Source organism: Biomphalaria glabrata, chromosome 6 (assembly GCF_947242115.1).
Source record: "Biomphalaria glabrata chromosome 6, xgBioGlab47.1, whole genome shotgun sequence".
NCBI classification, from domain to species: domain Eukaryota; kingdom Metazoa; phylum Mollusca; class Gastropoda; family Planorbidae; genus Biomphalaria; species Biomphalaria glabrata.
Window position 1 is genome coordinate 12649584 of NC_074716.1, and position 21282 is coordinate 12670865.

The window sequence follows — 21282 nt, forward strand, 5'->3', positions numbered from 1 at the left end:
GAAAAACAACAACACATTTTCTCTTCCCCCCAAACTCAGTAAGTGTCCCGGGGAAGGGTTGCTGTTCTATATTTAAGTTTCAATTCTCAGACGAGGCGACGTTTTTGTTGATTTGTTATTTGCTCAAACACGCGCGAGGGCGGCTATTTTCTTTAGACTTTATTTTGTTATTTCCTAGAAGATTGTCTCTCACTTAATCAATGTGGGGGGGGGGGGTCTATTTGTCTCTATTGTCCACTGTGCCGCCACTGTGCTTTGATCAGCGAAAACGATTTGTGATAAATCTAAACGCATATGTGATGCCCCCCCCCCCCCCCCCCCCCCCCACAGTCGAGATGTCGCGTGTCTCAATTATTTACCCGTGTTCCTCACATGTTTTAATACGATACTGTATGCATGATGATATGTATTTTATGAGAGACTGGGTGTCTTTAAACAGGAACATTCTCACACCCAAATACTGGCAATCACTGTATCCTACGTTCTGTCTAATTGATATTCAATCTTAGTATAAATAATGGAAATATAAACAAGTAAAACATTGAAAATACCTTTTTAACTATAAAGACATTTAAAAATAATACATTTTTAGCGGCCCCCTAAAGGGTAATAGTCGCTATTAGTTTTCTGTGGTCTGTCTGTCCATCCGTCCGTCCGTCCGTCCATCCTTCCGTCTAGTCTAGATTTAGGTAGTTCGATAAAAATATCAAACTCAAAATACACTAATAGAACCTATATGACTGAAAAGAGCATGAAAAACTATTACCAACCGTACTCAAGTTTTCATTGTATGACAAGTGGCAGGGGGAGATATTAATTTTTATTCGCGAGGGTGAAAAGTTTAAGATTTGTGGCAAAAGTCATTTTTTAGCTCAATACTGGAAATTAAATTATATTGTGGAGAAGGTAGAAATATTTTTTTGTTGGTTTTTGCCATTTTTATCTAATTTTGTAACAAAAATTACTTGAATCTTATTTTCCCCCTCTTTATTACATGTTACATTTGATACCTTTTGGATGCATGGATAACATTAATAATTCATATTTAAAGAAACACAAGTGTACGCAAAATGAATATATATGAGGTTCTGTGGCTGAGTGGTAAAGCGCTTGACTTCCGAACTGGGGGTCCCGGGTTTGAATTCTGATGAAGATTGGAATTTCTACTTTCAGAATCTTCAAGGGGGGCCTCTGATTCCACCCAGCTCTACCTGACCTTAGTTGGGAAAAAGTAAAGGCGGTTGGTCGTTGTGCTGGCCACATGACACCTCCGTTAACCGTGGGCCATAGAAACAGATGACCTTTACATCATCTGGCCCATAGATTACTTGGTCTGAAAGTGGAAATTTACTTAGTGAATATAAAAAACAACAACTTGTAATTGAAAAATTACTTATGTTCAAGTTTATGATTATGTTGTAAGTACTTATGTTTTATAAAAATTCATTTTGAAAGATTTAAACTTTAAAAGAGAAAAATTTTGCCCAATGATTTATTACTTAAAACGATCAAAACAAGACTATGGTTTGGATATTCGTGGCCCATTGGTACATTCAATGGGGGCCGCCTCTAAGTTTGTGTGATAACACACACTCTCTTTGTAATCCTGTTAAAATAGACAATACCTCCATTATACAGCTTTTTAAATACATTTAACTCTTGAATCAATAATGCCTTACATTCAAAAATTCCTGAAAGCGATGGTCCTTTCAAGACCGCGATAATCCTTTCAAAACCAATGTTGGATTTAGATCTAGGTCTAGTTCTTAAGCCAAATTTAAAAGTCATTTATTTTTTACTTTGAAAAATTATGACGGTCAAATTTGAATTTTTCCCGTGTAGTCAACCAGCTAGTAATTCTTTTCTCAGCGATATACATCAACTGTTAAATTTATAGGAAAATCGTTAGAGCCGTTTTTGAGATCAGCGTTCCAGGTTCCATGAAGTTCTGACTCGAATAGAGGTATTGTAAAATAAAATAATACCTCCTTTTTACAACGTAGAGAGCGAGTTTTGTTCCTGATATTAAATGATGAATGTTAGATTAAAAAATAATGGAACAATTTTTGACTCCACCCCATCCCCCCTTCCCCAGAGATAGAATTCTGGTTAAGCGAATTTATTGATGTACTAGACTTTTTAAAGATTCCAATAATAGGCCTCTGGTTATAGACTTAAAATTTCTTAGACATTTATATATTAAACTCTTAAATTACCGATGCCTATATGTTGGGTGTGTAAGATAAATATTTTATCTTTCGCTAGCCAAATTTATTCTTTTTTTTTACTTTGAAAAAATATAACCGTCAAACTTTCAAGTTTTTCCCAATAAGCTAGCATTTTTTCCCAAACGATATACATTAACTGTCAAATTTCTAGGAAAATCCTTGGAGCCGTTTTCGAGAACCCTGTCCACCCAGGTTTTAGCTTTCCCCAGAACGTTTTACCCACCCATTCTTCATGTGCGACTTAAATAGAAGTATTGTAAAAATAGTCACCAACTTACACTCTGCTGAACATAAATAATAATTTAAAAATTTGGAGCTACATTTCCTTTATTTCACTTAATGATGAAAAAGATTTTTGAGAAAATCTGGCCAGTGTTGAAACACAATCAACTAAATCTCTTTGGAAGTGCTTGAAAAAGGAAACTCGCGTCGTTGTTCCCAACTTCGACGTCACACAAGGGACAGAAGCTGTTACATTTATTGAGGCATTCACAAAGCCATATATAGTGTCCCGGTCATATTTCAAAGCAAAGGGTACACATAAACCAGTCTCCATGGAAACAGCCAAGAACAAGGACAACATTTTAAAAAGCAATCCCTCCTTTGTACACTTTATAGAACGACAACTAATGAATGCTAGAGTTAAAAGAAGAACTATTGTTTACCCCGCCCACGCCCTCTCCTTTACCCCGAGAAAGAATCATCTTTAGTGAAATGTATAGATATACAACACTTTATAATAATAATAAGGCTAGTCTTCGAGTCCGAAGATTAGTGAGGAGTGCAGTATTTCCCGTGGTTTCGCAGCCCCAGCTGTGACCTACATATTTTGCCACATCCAGGGCAAGCATAACAATTGTCCGCAGGCGGTCGATTTAGATTTTCTTTTCGCCGTCTACGTTTGTCCTCGGCAGCGGATTTTCTTTTGGTCTCAAATGTGTATCCCGCGGCCTTCGTGAGTGACCTCCAGCTGTCTCGTTCTGAGGCCGCATGCAACCAGGTGCTCTCTTCTATGTAAGCCAAGGAAAGTTGACATCTAACCTGGTCTTTGAAGCGTTTCCGTGGGGAGCCTCTGTTACGCCGACCACCTTTTAGCTCACCAAAAAAAGACTGCCTTTGGCATACGTTCGTCGCCCATACGGGATACGTGCCCTTCCCAGAGTAACTGCCGGACCATAAGAAGTCCATCTATACTGTCCATACCGGCGTTCGCAAGGATATCGCTGTTTGTAGTGCGGTCTTCCCACCGTATGTCCATGATGGAGCGCAAGCATCTTTGGTGGAAGCGCTCAAGAAGTTTTCTGTATAGTGCCCATGTCTCAGAGCCATATACACTTTAGAATACTCCAAATAATAGGCCTTAAGATCTAGAGTTAGAAGACGATGCGCACAATGTTCCTGGACATTAATATTGATGTGACTCCGCTCCCTCGACACACTGATTGCATGAGAGCATCAGTGAACACCAGTAGTAGAGGACATGTTTAGACTAGGAAGTAAGACTGTTGTGGATCCGGTTGAAGTTATGGGAGTCTGAACAGTCTGGTGCTGAGTGCTGTCCTGTGTGATACTAGTCAACTGTTTGAAAGACCTGTTGCGACACCGGGAAGTGTGTCGGTGGACTGTTCTGTGTTCTGGTATGAAGTAGGACTCTTAGAACTTAAGACATTACTCCCTGTGACTTGATAGCGGAAGTCCAAGTCTAACTATTTGTTTATAGCTTATAATAAATACATCGTTTATTATTGCCTCCTACTTTTTCGTTGAGTTGCCTCCCTTAGATTTACAACAATATATTAAACACTTGAATCAATAATGCCATACATTCGGAAATTCTCGAACGCGATAGTCCTAACTGTTAAATTTCTAAGAAAATCGTTACAGCCTTTTTTAAGAGCCTGGTCCAGGTTTTAGGTTCCATGAAGTCGTGACTTGAATAGAGGTTTGTAAAGATAGAAAGAAAGAAACAAGTAAAATATAAAATATACTTTAACAAAAAACAACAATAAAGCTTAAATTTAGTTTAATTGTATCAATTCTTTTGAATAAATCATGGATATATATCGCTACTCATGTTTCAGAAGACAGCGCCCATGTGAGTCACTGGCTTTGGTTTCGTCTTCAGACTGGGCTGAATCTGGAGTGACTGACCAGCCAATGCTGGAGCGGCAGAGTTTGACACAGTTCGTGCATGTATATGCATCTGTCTTAGGGCTAGTTGACGGGCAGCTTTCTTCTTTTTTCTCCTTTCTTCTTTTTTCTCATGACTGATGCAGCTTCGTTTCTTTTGCACTCGGCGAAGTTCGTACCAGCCCGTACAGTCTGTCTACATGCTGTCCTGTCTTGGGCTAACTCATCAAACATACTTTGTTCGATGCCAGTGGTTCTCATGTCTCGCTTACAGACATCTCTGTAGGCTAGTCTTGGGCGGCCCTTGGGTCTGATTCCCTCTGCAAGCTCAGCGTATAGGATGTTACTTAAGGGATTCTTCCATCTGGAATGCGAGTGACATGCCCGAGCCCGCGTAGTCTTCTCTGTGTAAGAAGTGCATACATGCTGTGCATATTGACCCATTTCAGAACGTCCTGGTTGGAGACATGATCCTTCCAGTAGATGCAGATTATGCGTCGCAGGCATCTTAGGTTGAAGCTATTTAATCAGTGTTCTTGACGCATGTAAGATGCCCAGCTCTCACGGCCATAAAGATATGTGCTCAGAACGCAGGCATTGTAGGCTAGGATTTTTGTTGCCGTAATTTGGTATTTTCCCACACGCGCTTGGAGAGTTTCGCCATTGCTGCAGAAGCCTTCCCTATTCTTTTTGTCAGCTCAGTGTCTAAATCTAGGTTGCTGGTTATTTATGTTCCCAAGTATGTGAATTCCTGTACCACTGTAAGTGTGTGATTTCCAAAACGTATCGCCGGTATTTTTGGGACATCTTGTGCCAGGATTTTGGTCTTGGAGAGGCTTATGATAAGGCTAAACTCTTGACAAGCAGCTGCCAGAGCATCCGCAAGTCTCTACAATCCTTCTTGTAAATGAGATAGGAGTGCCACATCATTGGCAAAAGCAGTTCCCTAATCAAGATACGCTGTCTCTTTATTTTGGCTTTAAGGCGTGCCAGGTTAAATAGCTTTCCATCGTATCTACTATAGATATAATAATAATAATAATATCAACATCGCTGTACCACTGTCTCATAATTTAAGAAAAACTGAGATAGAAAAACAAAGAAAATATGGGAACCTAGGCTTGGAGATTAAGCGTCTATGGAAATTGTCCAAAATAACAATATACCCCATTGTTATATCAACCGAGGGGATAATAACACAGATACCTTCAAGGCCCTTATCATTCCTAGGAACATCCTCGTTGCCTGTCAGAGGGCGGTACTGCTGCAGACCTGCCACATCACCAGAAAATTTCTCAGTAGAAACTGTTAATGGGACTACGATAAATTTTGTTTCTCTTTAACGAAAATCGACCCTGGCAGCGCTAGAGAATGAATACTCGTTCGTTTCTGACAGAATAATAATAATATTTATTGTCCGTATGGAAATTTGTCTTACAATGTATGCATTACACCAAACAAAACATTGTAACTATAAACAAAAATGTACATTCACACTAGACTCATTCATAATTTACATCTGAAAAGTTGATATTAGATTGTTTCTATATATATATATCTATATATACTCCATCTTCCAGGGATTTAAAAGCGCTGGTGAGTACAACTGAAGAGAAGATGCCGAATAGTGTTGGAGCCAGAACACATCCTTGTTTTACTCCGCTCTTGATGGAGAATGACATAGAGGCGGAACTGTCAAACTGTACGGTGCCCTGCATATTTTCATGAAAAGCTGACACTAGTATCCGTTGCTTGTTTGGACAGCCAATCATGTAATTAATTAGTAATAGATCTAGTGTCTAGAATAAGCAATACATCTATGCGATTGGAAATATTTTTATCTATTCTATTGTTTAGCGATAATTTATGCTTTTCCTTGAATTATGGCCCAATCACTTGTGTGGACCAGTTGGGTGGGGGGTGAAGAAGGGGTATCTGGAAGAAAGTTTCTGTGCTGGCTTTTTAAAAACAATGAAAAAAGTGGTTAGTCGACTTTCAATTTTAACTCGCGGACTCAAGTATCCTCAGACCAACACAATAGCCACTGAGCCAGACAAGTGCTTTTGAAACTAGAAGATTTTATAATTATCTATTGTTAGTTTGAAATTTTCAAGCGACGACCTAATTGTCTACACAAGGTTCTTCTCTCATTAGCAAGAACTGCCTCTACATAAAACTAAATTAATTAATTATGACTTGTTAGGAAAATAATTTTTCGTTGCATTCATGTTTTCTTAAGCCAACTAGTAAATGTTCAAAGATTCAACTTGATCCGCGAATTCGAAGTGGGAGAAATAACGAGTACAAAATTTCATCCAGACACCGAGTGAGTTGATATAAGCTTGCTAAAAAGGGAAAACATGACGAGAGAGATGCCTTTGTCTGAGCTATCAGCAGCCACTTAGCCGGCCCGCCTCCTGGATCAGCTCATGGCTGGCTGCGTCCATCGGATGGAGCTAATTGAAATTAAATGTTGGGAACGTCCGGGGGTGGCTGTACTCTTACACAAATGTTGATGTAGAGAAATGGATAGCTGCGTTTTTGACCAACTCATTAAAAAAAAAAACAACCTTTTTGTGAACCTGAAAACAAGAATAACACAGAATAAAATCGATCGATCGATCACTTGGAGTGACTTTACTAAACTTTCCGTAACACAAAAATCTTCATGTTAAATAGAAAAAACGCAAATATTTACTGGCCATCATAAAGACATCTGTGTATCAAGGATTGACCAAAGATAGTCACACAAGAAGTTGCAAAGGGAAAAGATTGTCTCTCGAGATGTAAAATGCCACAGATATAGACAGGCTTAGACTATGGCAAAATAACAATGGTGTGTGTGGCTCATTAGCATAGACCACTCTTTAACCTAACCAGGGGACTTGAATTCGAATCTCGATGTAGACCAGGTTTTATTTGAACTGAGTTGTGCATCAGATCTCAGTTTTCAATAAGTTTCAGTCAGATTTGACTCCCCGCCCCCCTCCCTGACAGTTCCCATTTTAAATAAGTTTCAGTCGGATTCAATCCCTCCCCCCCCCCCGACACTTCTCATAACATTTACGTCACAGACACATTGCTTGGACGTTTTCAATGTTGACGTAAGAACATGACGTCACGGCAGTCTCACGTTTATAAACAGGACCTAATTAGCTGTCTGCCTAGGGCGTTGACGTCAAAACATAATCTCCAAGTACTCGTGTGTCCCTTGGATGCGTTCACATAAGAACCTGACAACCTGTATGTGGATCATGTATGAATGTCTGTTACAGGTTGTCATTTTCCATACAAACTAACCCGCTGAATTAAACAAAAGATCTAAATAAAAAATCACACACACACACACCAATAACACAAAGAAACTGTAATATTTTTTACGGCAATAAATCTCATATTTCATTGACCTCCTAGAGATATTATAAAATGTATTCAACGCTACTTTCTGTAAATGAAGACTCTATAATTGAAAATGATCGTACTTTGAGACACTTATAGCTAACAGATATTATTTCATGTTTATCACCATCATGATCTGTTATATATGTCTTATTATTTTCATTTCAAATATTCTTTTATATACTTATATATTTAGAAACTTTAATATATTTCTTAGCAAATTTTCTCCATATTACTTTAAGTTTAGAAGTAAAAGAATGTTCTAGTTTTTTTTACAGTGGTGATTTTTTGTTTGTTTGTAATTGAATGACAATTAAAAGTATTTTGGTATTACATATGCATTTTTTTTTTACTGCTGAAGTAAAAAAGAATTGACCTATTTATTAGCGAAAGAAATATTTTTTAAAGGAAAAGTAAATAAAAAGAAAAAAAAAGAAAGAAAATGAGATGCAGAAAAGAGTGAATGACACATACAGAGCGAGAGAGTAGAAGAGGTAAAGAGAGAAAAAGAGAGACAGACAGAAAGAGAGAGTAAGAGAGGAAAGAAAAAGAGAGAGAGGAAAGATATAGTTATACGGAGGCAGAGAGAGAGAGAAATAGAGAGAAAAAAGAGAAAGGAAAGAGACAGAAAGAGAGAAAGAGAAAGAGAAAGGGAAAGGAAAAGAGAGAGAGAGAGAGGGGAAGAGAGAGAGCGAGAGAAAATATGAGAGAGAGAGAGATTGTAATAGCTAACTTAAAATAACTATTGCACGTCAAATTTTCTAAAATATTCCAGATTAAAACTTCTGGCATCGTTGGGATATCAACTCATTGTTACATTTCTAAATACTCAGCAGATCAAAAAGTGTAACTATGAGGTATCAATAATATAGAAAACAGATCAATAAGTAGGAAAAGTTTGTCTATTTGGCCGAGTGGTAAATCGCTTGGTCCCGGGTTCGAATCTTGGTGAAGACTGGGATTTTTAATTTCGGTATATTTAGGGTGCCCATGAGACCACCCAGCTGTAACGGATCCTGACATTAGTTGAGGAAAGTAACTGGAAAATAAAACGGTTGGTCGTTGTGATGGACACATCACACCCCCGTTAGCCGTCAGCTATAGAAACAGATGACATTTACATCATCTGCCCTATAGGTCGCAAAGTCTGAATGGGGAACATATCTTTTACTTTACTTTCTTCTTCTAAAAAGACAATGATGAACCCATTTTACAAACTTGGATACAAGTTACACCATGTGACCATTAAGTTTTTTTTGTAACTGTGGACAAATGTTATGACTATAATGTTCTATAAAATGCTATATTACTGAAAGGGTTAACATTTGGTGGGGGGGGGGGGTGGCGGTAGAAAGGTTTGTCAGAGCTATTAACGTGGTAGTGAATCTTGTTAAAGTGTAAGACTCCACACTTAAATGGATCTAATTGATAACACATGTCTTGCAACAAGGAAAGTGGCAGTGTTTTACTGAGTTTCTCGGCCACCATACAAGGAGAAGTTTCCATGCCAACCATCCATCCACTCACACGTTCTCGTGTATTTCCTAACCTATTGTTGTGTACTATAGTGCGTTCGTAGAAAACATGTTCTATCATGTCCAGATGTCAATGTCAGCTGCGAGAGTCCAACTGGGTAATGACCTGTCCTGAATATTGTCATTCCATCTTGTCTAGCTACCAGCACATATCCGACCATTGTGGACGTTTCACGCTCTTCCAGCCTTCCCGACCTTTGTAACAACGCTCCCAGCTCTTGTGCCACTTAATTCTTCTCCATTCGCAGATAATTCCACGAGCAAACTCTCATATGTTGGTGGCTCTTCAGGTGGTACCATCAGTATTTGCCAGTGTCCAGGTGGCTCCGTCAGTGTTTCCAGTTTGGTCAGGTGGCTCCATCAATGTTCCCAGTTTGGCTTATTTGTCGGCCCTTTCGTTAACAGCTATCCAGACGGTACGTATTGAAAAGTCATTTTTACCTGATTTCGTGACTTGAGGCTCTCCTCCAGTGGTTGTGGGCGTGTATTTGCGAAGCTCTCCAGGACTTGTACGATAAAGAATCCTTCAAAGAGCACGACGTGTCCTGGTTGCGCCAACTTCTCTTAGATACTTTTTTTTAAATGAACTCTACTGCGTTGCGAATAGCGGCCATTTCCGCAAACCAAATGCTTGCTCCTGCAAGCTGTCCCAAGACGTTATCATTTTATTGTAAAACCGGGAAATCTTACCCCCACACCATAACCGGAAGTGGTTAAGTCTATTAACTTCCCTAGTTGCAGGATGCGTGTATACCGTCATGTTATCCTCCGGGTACTGGGCAATGGTTTTCTTAGCCGTACTCTTTAGCGTTTGTACATTTCTTATTTATCTCAGGATCTATCAGAGATCTCCATATTTCAGGGATTTCAAGAACAGACACCGGGGAGGGAAGGTGAGCAGCTTTTTCTGGGGTAGAAAATCCTCAACACATTGTTAAATCGGTACATAGTCGTAAAACAAGTAAAGTAACCCTTTCATCTGTTTCTGTGGCCCACGGTTAACGAGGGTGTCATGTGGCAGCACCACGACCAACCTCCTTTTCTTTTCCCCAATTAATCTCAGGTACCTACTGGAGCTGGATAGACTCAGAGGCGCCCTAAAATCCCGAAGCTCAAAATCCCAGTCTTCACCAGGATTCGAACCCAGATCCCTCGGTTCGGAAGCCAAGCGCTATACCACTCAGCCACCGCGCCTCCGGTACATTGTCGTGAGAGACAACAATTTAAAACAAATTATTTGATAACTGTGGTCATTCCGGTGGTCATTCCAGTGTAGCCTTTGATTACGTCATTAAGGCCATTAATAACATCCGTGTGGTTTCTAATTAGATCGACCACTTGGTTGAATCAGAGATTTGTCGAATGATGGATACAAAAAATGTTTACATGAAGCGTGACTTTTAATAGAACATAAACAGGCGATCACGTGACTGTTCACTAATGTCCAATACTAATGTTTTTATTTCTAGTTAAGTGTTTTTTTTAATGTAATATTGTGTTTAAGTCTTTTATTTAATATGTGTATTTTTTTGTTTCTTAATGAGATAAGTGGATTAGTTCGTGGCACCAATTAGTTAGATAAAAAGCACATGTTGTGTCTTCCAGTTTATCTGTGAATCTGTTGTTTTTATAATCATTTCAATTTTAGCATCACACACAAACATGTAACAAGTAGCAGAAGACATTTGAAGATCTACTTCAAGTAGGCTGGACATAAGTACTAGCTCGAGTAGTTGACCTGGAACAGGAAGAGTAGGCTGGACATAAGTAATAGTTGGAGTACTTGACCTGGAACAGGAAGAGTAGGCTGGACATAAGTACTAGCTCGAGTAGTTGACCTGGAACAGGAAGAGTAGGCTGGACATAAGTACTAGCTCGAGTAGTTGACCTGGAACAGGAAGAGTAGGCTGGACATAAGTACTAGCTCGAGTAGTTGACCTGGAACAGGAAGAGTAGGCTGGACATAAGTACTAGCTCGAGTAGTTGACCTGGAACAGGAAGAGTAGGCTGGACATAAGTACTAGCTCAAGTAGTTAACCTGGAACAGGAAGAGTAGGCTGGACATAAGTACTAGCTCGAGTAGTTGACCTGGAACAGGAAGAGTAGGCTGGACATAAGTACTAGCTCAAGTAGTTGACCTGGAACAGGAAGAGTAGGCTGGACATAAGTACTAGCTCGAGTAGTTGACCTGGAACAGGAAGAGTAGGCTGGACATAAGTACTAGCTCGAGTAGTTAACCTGGAACAGGAAGAGTAGGCTGGACACAAGTACTAGCTCGAGTAGTTAACCTGAGATGAACTCCTATTGAAAAATCAGAGCAGGAAGGACTAGTCCTCCCGTAGTGCTCTGGCAAGAAACTTAGCCGTCCGGCGTAGTGCCTCATAGCTACCATACAAGTCGAGTGACTGCACAGGCAAGTCCCCCCTTAGCTCGCGGAGCTGGGGACACTCGTACAAGACATGCGACACTGTTTCGACGCTCTCTCCACAGTGACGGCATCGGGAGTCAAAGTTAGTGCGGAACCGGGCAAAGTATGCCCCAATAGGACAGTGTTCCGTCCTGCACTGCGCAACTATTGACTGCTCTGACCTCCTCAGTCGCCACCATGGATCGTCGCGATCTGGGTGACGCATGCGCTACCAGACACCACGCGAGTAGTTAACCTGGAACAGGAAGAGTAGGCTGGACATAAGTAATAGTTGGAGTACTTGACCTGGAACAGGAAGAGTAGGCTGGACATAAGTACTAGCTCGAGTAGTTGACCTGGAACAGGAAGAGTAGGCTGGACATAAGTAATAGTTGGAGTACTTGACCTGGAACAGGAAGAGTAGGCTGGACATAAGTAATAGTTGGAGTACTTGACCTGGAACAGGAAGAGTAGGCTGGACATAAGTACTAGTTCGAGTAGTTGACCTGGAACAGGAAGAGTAGGCACCATCTAGACAGGGGCGGGATTCACACGTGAACGAAAAATTTTAAAAGGAAGTGGTGTATCATTCATGGCGCCCTACATGTGGTTTATCATTCATGGCGCCCTACATGTGGTGTATCTTTCATGGCGCCCTACATGTAGTGTATCATTTATGGCGCCCTAGAAGTGGTGTATCATTTATGGCACCCTAGAAGTGTTGTATCATTCATGGCGCCCTACATGTGGTGTTTCATTGATGGCGCCCTACATGTGGTGTATCATTTATGGCGCCCTAGAAGTGTTTTATCATTCATGGCGCCCAACAAGGGGTGTAACATTCATGGCGACTTGAAGTGGTGTATCATTTATGGCGCCATGCAAGAGACACAAGGACAAGAGACTGTACTTGTGAAAAAAAAAAAGAAAAACATTTCTTAAGCCAAAAAAAAAAACAAAACAAAACCAAAAACAAATGTAATGTTGAGACACAAGTGAAGATTCATTCAAACGTTAGTTCAGATTTTAATGTAAGTAAATTTGATTCCGAACTCAGAAAAAAAAACAACAACAAATGTTTGTATGTGTGTTTGTCTGGTGCGTGTGTGTACAAAGGGAGAGTAAAATACATTGGATAAGTAAAAAGTATATATATATATACATTCAGGTTATTAAATTAAAATACTTCATTAATTACATCAGAAGCAATAATATGGAACATAAAATCACCAGGCTAAAAAGTTCATTCGTTCAACAATTTTCTGCCAGCGGGTTCGGTCAGCGAGGAAAACAAAAACAATTATAACCTAACAATTATTAGCTTCATATGGATAATCTGATTATCAGTTCGTCCTCAATTAGAAACTAACAATGGCAATATGCTACAGTTACATAGTTTTTTGATATATTATAAACTTACATAATTATATAATTACATATAATAATGATACACAGTCCTCAAAACAAGAGAAGATAATTAGGTTATAGGCATATCTATTAGTTAATTTTTGTGCATGTTAATTAGAGTCTAAAACCCTGCAAAATCTTTGGTTTTCCCTGGCTGATTCAGGCAACCCGTTATATTCCGTATTGGCACAAGGGAAGAAAACAATGGGCATCATGTCACGGTTGCAGAAAAGAGTGTCGGACAACACTTTGCTGACTAACAATACTTAAGCCTTAGTCTACCGGACCTGTGTGTTGAGCATCTTGCTGTACGGAAGTGAAACATGGTCAACCTACTTATGGCAGGAAAAAAAAGCTGAATGTCTCCCACCTCCGATGCCAAAGGCGGATCTTTAAAATAAGGTGTCAAGATAAAAATAACCAATGAGGAAGTGCTTCGAAGAGCAGGGTGCCAGGACATCCACTCTGTTACCAGCAGCAGACGCCTTGGCTGGCTTGGCCACGTTCCTAGAATGCCAGTAGGTCGACTTCCACAAGACATTCTGTATGGCGATCTAATAGAAGGCAGGAGAGCCGCTGGTCGCCTACTTTTACGGTATACCTATGTATGCAAACGCGACATGGAGCTCTTCAAAATCGACACTAGCAGCTGGGAAAAAGTAGCACTGGATAGATCCACATGGAGAGCGAGCATAAAGGAAGGGTCTCGGATTGCAGATGCCATACACAACAGTAGTATAAAGAAGGGTGAAAATGCAGCGGCACCTGGTGATTACATATTCGCAAACTGTGGCCTGTGTCTCAATGATTGGCCTCTTTAGTCACACAAGAAGTTGCAAAGGGAAAAGATCGTCTCTCGAGAAGTAAAATGCCACAGACCAGGGAAGAAGCAATACAACATATCCCACTGGACTTATACAAGCTTTTCCATTTTTGAGAATAAAATATACAGATTTTACATTTATTTGTATTCGTTTATTCTATTTACTCCTTGACCTTACAAGTAATTATTTCAAATCTTGTTTCTGTTTCCTATCCCCCAAACACTATGCAGTTGGTTTATTTCCCACGATGAATTGAAGAGACTTTGTTGGACGCGGTCAATGACAAGATACACGACAGTAGATTGTCTCATTTAAAAGACTTGGTCTCTGTAATGAGGCTATTTAGGGTATCGACTCGGCCTAACTGGACATCGGGGAATAGCAGAAGACAACCCCAGCGGACTGTTTAAATATAGTGAGACCACCGGTGTCAAAGACATTCCGACGAATTAAATAGATGGACAGAAACAATGAGTTTAAGTAAACTCTTCTTAGTGTTTAAGTAAGATCTTCTATGAGTTTAACTAAACTTCTCCATGTATTTAAGTAAGATCTTCTATGTGTTTAAGTAAGTTTTTCTATGAGTTTAAGTAAGTTCTTCTATGAGTTTAACTAAACTTCTCCATGTATTTAAGTAAGCTCTTCTATGTGTTTAAGTAAGTTCTTCTATGAGTTTAAGTAAGTTCTTCTATGAGTTTAACTAAACTTCTCCATGTATTTAAGTAAGCTCTTCTATTTGTTTAGTAAGCTCTTTTATGAGCTTAAGTAAGCTCCTCTATGTATTTAAGTAAGCTCCTCTATGTGTTTAAGTTAGCTCTTTAATGTGTTTGCTTTAAAAGTTTCTTTTTTTTCTTCCGAAGTCAAGGTGTTTACGTTCTAGTCTAGACCTCTTGCAGGACGACGACAGCCTGGTCGTGTGGTATGCGCTCTCGCCTATCGTCTCTGTAGTCCCGGACTTGAACCCTGCCCTCCGCCGCTGTCCTGCAGGGGATCTGGCCTTAGAAGTGATAATCCTCAACTCTGATGGAACATCCATAACCTTTTCACTTTTTTTTTTCAAAACATTCGAATGTATAGACACGATTGAAAAGACCTAATAGTAAAGTTTCTTTTTCAAACCATCCGCATCATCTGTTTCTGTGACGCACGAAGGTGTCATGTGGCCAGCATAACGACCAACCGCTTTTACTTTTCCCCACCTAATGCCAGGTACCCATCAGAGCTTGGTGGACTCAGAGGTGCCTAACGATTCCGAAATTTAAAATCTCAACAGGATTCGAACCCGGGACCCCAAGTTCGGAAGCCAAGCGCTTTACTAGTCAACCACCGCATCCCGAAAAAGACTAAAAATACACTGTAAAACCCAAAGGGGGAAAAAGCCCGCTAAATACTTTATGTTTCTTCAAAAAAATACAAAAGTAGAGTATCTACCTTAAGGAAACATCGGCTATCACAGCTTACGCTTACCTATTCTATATACTCAAGATAAAACTAGTTTTGAAGGTGTTAATGAGCAAACTAAAGGCAACTGTAAGGTACTAGAAAAAGTGTACAGCAAGAGTTACAAGAGAATAGAAAAGTATTATCACTATTATTGTTATGGATTTAATACTTTTGTAATAATTATAACTTTTGTATAAAAAAAACGAACAGGTCAATTAATTAGTGGTAACAAATGATTTGAATTGATATCGAAAAATGGATACAAATGTTACAGTATTGAGAAATATGGTTATAAATGTTATCCACTTAGATTTTTTTTTTATAGCTTTTATATAGTGCTACTTTCATGCTTAAGAGGCGCGGTGGCTTAGAGGTAAAGCCCGGGTTCGAATACTGGTGGAGACTGGGATTTTTAATTTCGGGTTCTTCGGGCTCTGAGTCCACCAAGCTCTAATGGGTACCTGACATTAGTTGGGGAAAAGTAAAAACGGTTGGTCGTTGTGCTGGCCACATAACACCCTCGTTAACCGTAAGCAACATAAACAGATGACCTTTACATCGTCTGCCCACAAGGTCTGAAAGGGGAACTTTACTTCTTTTTTTTTACTTTCATTGCTTAAAGCATGTTCAGAGCGCTTTGGTCCAATCTCATTTGGGGACCAGTGGAGGGGGGGGAGGAAGGGGGTATCTAGTAGAAGGTTTTCCATGCTGCCTTTAGGCGCTCAGTAAACGCAACTCTGCCCTAGTCGGGTGTCGAACCTCGAGCCCCCTTTACAGGTAACCAAGCCAAGCCAAATACAAGCTTATTTAGCCTCTTGACCACGCTTTATGAATAATGAGAATTATTTCCGGATACAAAGAAGGTCATTTCCTAATATGCTTTTCACTTTTATGTTAGTGGTAAAGACTTTTAAGTAATTTTATCAATTGAATTTTAAAGATTATGGTATAAAAATATAAATAAAAAATATAATAGATCAAATATAACCGGGAGCTATAAGAAATACTATAATACTCACAAGTATTTTTGTCCAGGTATATTCCAATCATCGATTAGAGAGAGAGAGAGAGAGAGAGAGAGAGAGAGAGAGAGAGAGAGAGAGAGAGAGTCTGTCTTTTCTTTAGGTAGTAAACAGTGATCCCAAAACCAAGGCGTTTCTATTTAACGGACCAACGTGCAATTAAACAATAGTTTCACTCCTAAGGACGTATTCCGTGATCTACCGTACAAGTTTACTTTGAAACATTGTAATAAATAATTATGTACATTTCTGAAAGAATACAAGTAACAGGTTGAAGCATACATTTGTACAAAACAAAGAATAAACAGTTCAGAATTTAGTAACATTAAAACCATTAATAGAAACTGCCATGGCAACCAGTAGTAAACACTGAAGCCCTTATTGAGAAAAGTTATTAAAATGCTACACAGGTCAGTTCTGAATAACGGTTGTAAGAGCGTAGTCACATTACACCTGCGACAGACTCCCCTTGCTAAACTGCGACGGACTCCCCTTGATCAAACTGAAGTCTCTTGATAGGTCTCTGGATCGTTCTTCCGTCTCAGGCGTCCTTTAAATAGTTGCAATAGACCGTGACGGAAGGCTCTGAGAAAGGGGAGGTAAAGAAAGAATTTATAAATACTGTTAAACTTCACACACTCCTCAAAGAACACCATCATGTTGATGTCTTGCGGCGTGGGGCGCTCCGAGCTCATGAAGAGAATCTTGGCGCGGTAGATGGAGGCAGGGAGGATCAGGCAGATGAAGATCACGCCCGCGATCAGCACCACCACAGTGGCGCGAGTCTTTTCTAGCGAGAGGTCGAATTCCGGGGGCGGCGGCGTGGCGTCACCCGACCTCGTCGACGGCGAATTTGACCTCTCGCTGTTGGCCAGTTTGTACTCCCCCCTCCAGCCGTCCCCTTTGCGAGACTGCGCCCTGGAGAAGAAAGTTTTGCTGTATGTGGCTGCGATACTCGTGCATACGGCAACGTCAATGGCGATGATGAGAATCATGGGCAGGAAAATGGCGGTGATTATTTCCACCTTGCCCAGTTCTACGATGTACTTGATGCTCTCCTGCATGATGGCGCATGTGGTGCCGCCTTTTTTGTTCTCAGACACGTTGGCCACCCAGATGTAATGGGAGAAGCCGACGAGAGAGAAGACGAAGATGACGATGATGATGCACTTGGTTCTGAACGTGGAGCACCACTTCCTGGCTCGGCAGGAGCCGAAGTGAACGACGAATCTCTCAGCGTGCGCGGCGAAGAGGTACCAGGTGGACAAGAAGCGAGAGAGCAGCAAAGAGAAAAACGTTATCTGGCAGAAGCCCATTTTGTTGTAGAAATCGTAGCTTCTTTTGGACACCCAAGACAGAAGGCAACAAGACATGTAGATTAAATCAGCAATCCCCAAGGCGGTCAGATAGTGGCTGAGGGCGCTGGATTTGATGGGCGTGCACATGAAGGTGAGAATGAGCATAAACGTGCACAAAATACCAAGGCAGAAGGCGACGGGCATGACAAAGTCATCCAGGTTCTTCAGCACCGTCGGAAAAGAAAAGAAGGGCATGGCAGACCCCACCGGAGTCCGTTGGATGTTCGAGAAGAGAGTCACCTCCTCGAAGCTGTCGTTGTGGTGCTGGTGGCTGAGGGAGAGATCAGTTCTGTTGTTTTCCCCAAGGATGATCGACACATTGTAGAAGATGATCCGCTCCTCCAACCCTTGAGCCATTTGTGCCAAGGTAGGAGACAGTATAGTGGTCATTTCTGCCTTCTACTTCTACGTCCGATTGAAGACTTTGTAACCAAGCAACAAAGAATTCTGTACTCCCATACTGCAAAGCTAATCTCTAGAGATGTTAATTAAAGTGACTCCATAAGACTTCGACCTACACTCAAGAATATTTGATTCGTTAATGGTTTCTCTCGTCAAAAGCGTGAAGGTTTTGAAGTTCATTTCGGCATACCTGAAACAAGATGGCGATGTTCAAGATGGCGATGTTCAAGATGGCGATGTTTAGTGGATTCTTAATTGCTGATGTACGGCCTCCTTAATGTCTTTCCTCGAGATTCAAGGTCCAAAAATATCTGAAGAACAAAAAAAAAAATGTAAAATAAATTACAAACTAATCAAACAAGTGATAGTCAGATTGAACTGGTTTCAAACATTGGCAAAGGGTTTCTTTGATTTCACTATTTCAAATAGATTATCCAGTGTACAGAGTTCATTTGGAAATTAGGTCATGACCCAAAAGGTTTGAACTATCAGGGGCGGACTGGGTCTCAAAATTGTCCCGGGCAATAGCATATAACCCGCCCCACAAATGAAAAATAGATAGAGACAAAATAACCAATGTCAAGGACGCCCATATTGAAATATTACTATTGCCAACTTTACAATAAAAATGTGTGCTTCGAGAGAGATAACATAGAAATTAGTTTTTAAAGTCCAAAAAATTATCTTAAACTTTAAAACAAAACATAGATCAAAATTTACTATATTCTATACACCGGATACACCATTGCTATATATATAGCTACCGGTGTCAGCCATTTTTAAATCTCCCAAACGAAATAGAGTGGATACCTTTATCATGTGCTACTTCAATGATTTATGAACTATGAGGTAAGTAATGACTCATTCTCTTTCATTCTCTATTACCTCTTCTTCCTGAAACCAACTTAAATTTCCTCTTATCTTTTTGCTGTTTTTCATTCCTGTTACACTTTCTTCATCCTTTTCTTTTTGATTTACCGCCCCCCCCTTTTTTTTCCCTCCAAATCAAACTAGCCCCTCCCCCACCTGTGTCCGACCGACCAGTCATTCTGTTTTCTTTTCTTTCGTTTCTAAGTTGACTGAGACAAAGTCACGTGACCAAGAGCTATAACGTTACTTAATTAGACTGACACACACAGACACACACACGCATCTACGTACACAAACACACCTACAAATATAAACCCATCAACACTCTAAGATGCACGTGCTAGCGCACAATACAAACGCCTAGAAACATACACAGGAATGAAGCCCAGCCGCCTCAGCTCTACTTATAAAATATGTGGTCACTTCCTTCCCCCTTTCTCTCCCTGATATGACGTCATAACGACTAGAGTTAAATCTTTCTCATCCCAACTCAAGCTGGCGTTGCCAGAAAAAAATCCGTAGCAAAAGGATCATTTAACAGATCGCATACTTTGTCACGTGACTAAAACAGACAACCGAAAGGAAAACAAACCGTAACGATGTCATCAGATGTCAATATTGGAAAACAAAATGTACGTCATGCTGGCTTAATGGTCTGTTGTTGTGGTGTCTAGGGTTAAATAGTCAATACCAGTTCATGGTCACATAAAAGTAAAGTAAAGTATCCTCTTTCAGACCTTGCGATCTATGGGGCAGATGATGTTAAGTTCATCTGTTTCTTCCCATGGCCTAAGTAAAAGAACTAATACAAATGTAGTATGCCATGTTCTAGTCTACCAAAAACAGGATCGTGACTTTAGGTCACTAAAAAGTGGAACATTGAAATGCATTCAAATGAAGACCGTGGCTTGAAGAGACACTAAAAAAAGAACATAATGCTAAGAGCTTTAAGAGCATTAAAAAGAAGAACATGATATAAATCTCTGAAATGAAGAACATGATTTATGTGCGCTCATAATAGGAACACTATTTTCAGTGCATAAATGGCCAACGGTCAATTCAAAGAAACTTTCAGCAGCACGGTTCAATGGCTGATGTTGGTCAGCGAAAGGGACAAGACCTAAGGACTAAGTCAAAATATTTCCAATGAAGACACTTTCTGTCATTTAAAGCCAATGCAGTACTAGAATGACACAAGGTTGAGTCTGTTTTGTAATGATGTTTCTTTTTAGAGTTATTGTAATTTCAATGTTTTTATCTGAAAAATGTAAACTATTTTAATTTTTGTTTTTTTTTACAATTAATGCAAAAGGAATTAATATGCATCCTCTGACACAGTGATAACTATTTTTTTTTTTTCAATTTTGGAAATGTTAATTTTCATTCTCTGGCACTGCTAGGGTCGAGATTTATTAAAGGGAAATTTTTTTTATTGTAGTCCCTTTCACACTGTCTACAGAGAAATGTTCTGATGACTAGGCAGGTCTGCAGCAGTACTGCCCTTTGACAGGTAATACGGATCTTCTTTGGAATGCTTGGGGCTTCGACTGTGTAGTAGGGGTCAGTTGTCATTATTCCCTCGGTTGGTATAAAAACAGGGTTCATTGTAACCATAGATAGCTTCCTCCCCATACGTAAATAATCCTGGTTGCGCCCATGTATGAATCTACTCAGAGCTGGTTATAAAGTAACATGAGACAGTAGTCTAGACTAGAAAACTGGATCGTATAAATAAGGACTAGATTAGAACATTTTAGTTTGGTAATATAGTTTTGATGCTGTGTACTAAAAAAATTGTATAAGCATTTTATATGCATAGTATATGGTAAGTAAATAATTCTAGCAGTCCAGCCAATGATGTCTACATAGGTCGGTGCGCAGAATGTTCCTATACGTTTATTTCACAATTTACTGGATATATGCGGGAATTCCCACTGATGTGTGTTCAAGATACATATATATATATATATATGGACGAAATATCGTTTTAAGATGATTACATTTTTAAAAATTATAAAGGTCATACCAGAGTTTTCTTAGTGAAACAATTAGCGAGTAATTTGTTCCCAATGATAGACATAAACGGTTAAATTTCTAGGAAAATCAATGGAACCGTTTTCGTGTCCAGATTCCAGAAAGTGCACCCACGACTTTGCAAGCTGATAAGAGGAATCGTAATCTTATATTATAAAGCAGAAATTAAGGCGTATGTATGTATGCATGTATGTATGTTCAGCATAGAAATCAAAACCATTTC

General features: G+C 39.8%; 1 protein-coding gene across 1 annotated transcript in view; it reads right to left on the reverse strand.

The window, feature by feature from the left end:
• Positions 1-12715: 12715 nt before the first annotated feature.
• LOC106076726 (uncharacterized) overlaps positions 12716-21282 on the reverse strand; it is a 116431-nt gene continuing 107864 nt past the window's right edge. Inside the window, exon 3 of the mRNA XM_013237547.2 lies at positions 12716-18466. Coding sequence (XP_013093001.2) covers positions 16893-18143 — 1251 coding nt within the window. The 5' untranslated portion in view covers positions 18144-18466 and the 3' untranslated portion in view covers positions 12716-16892. The remainder of the gene's footprint in view (positions 18467-21282) is intronic.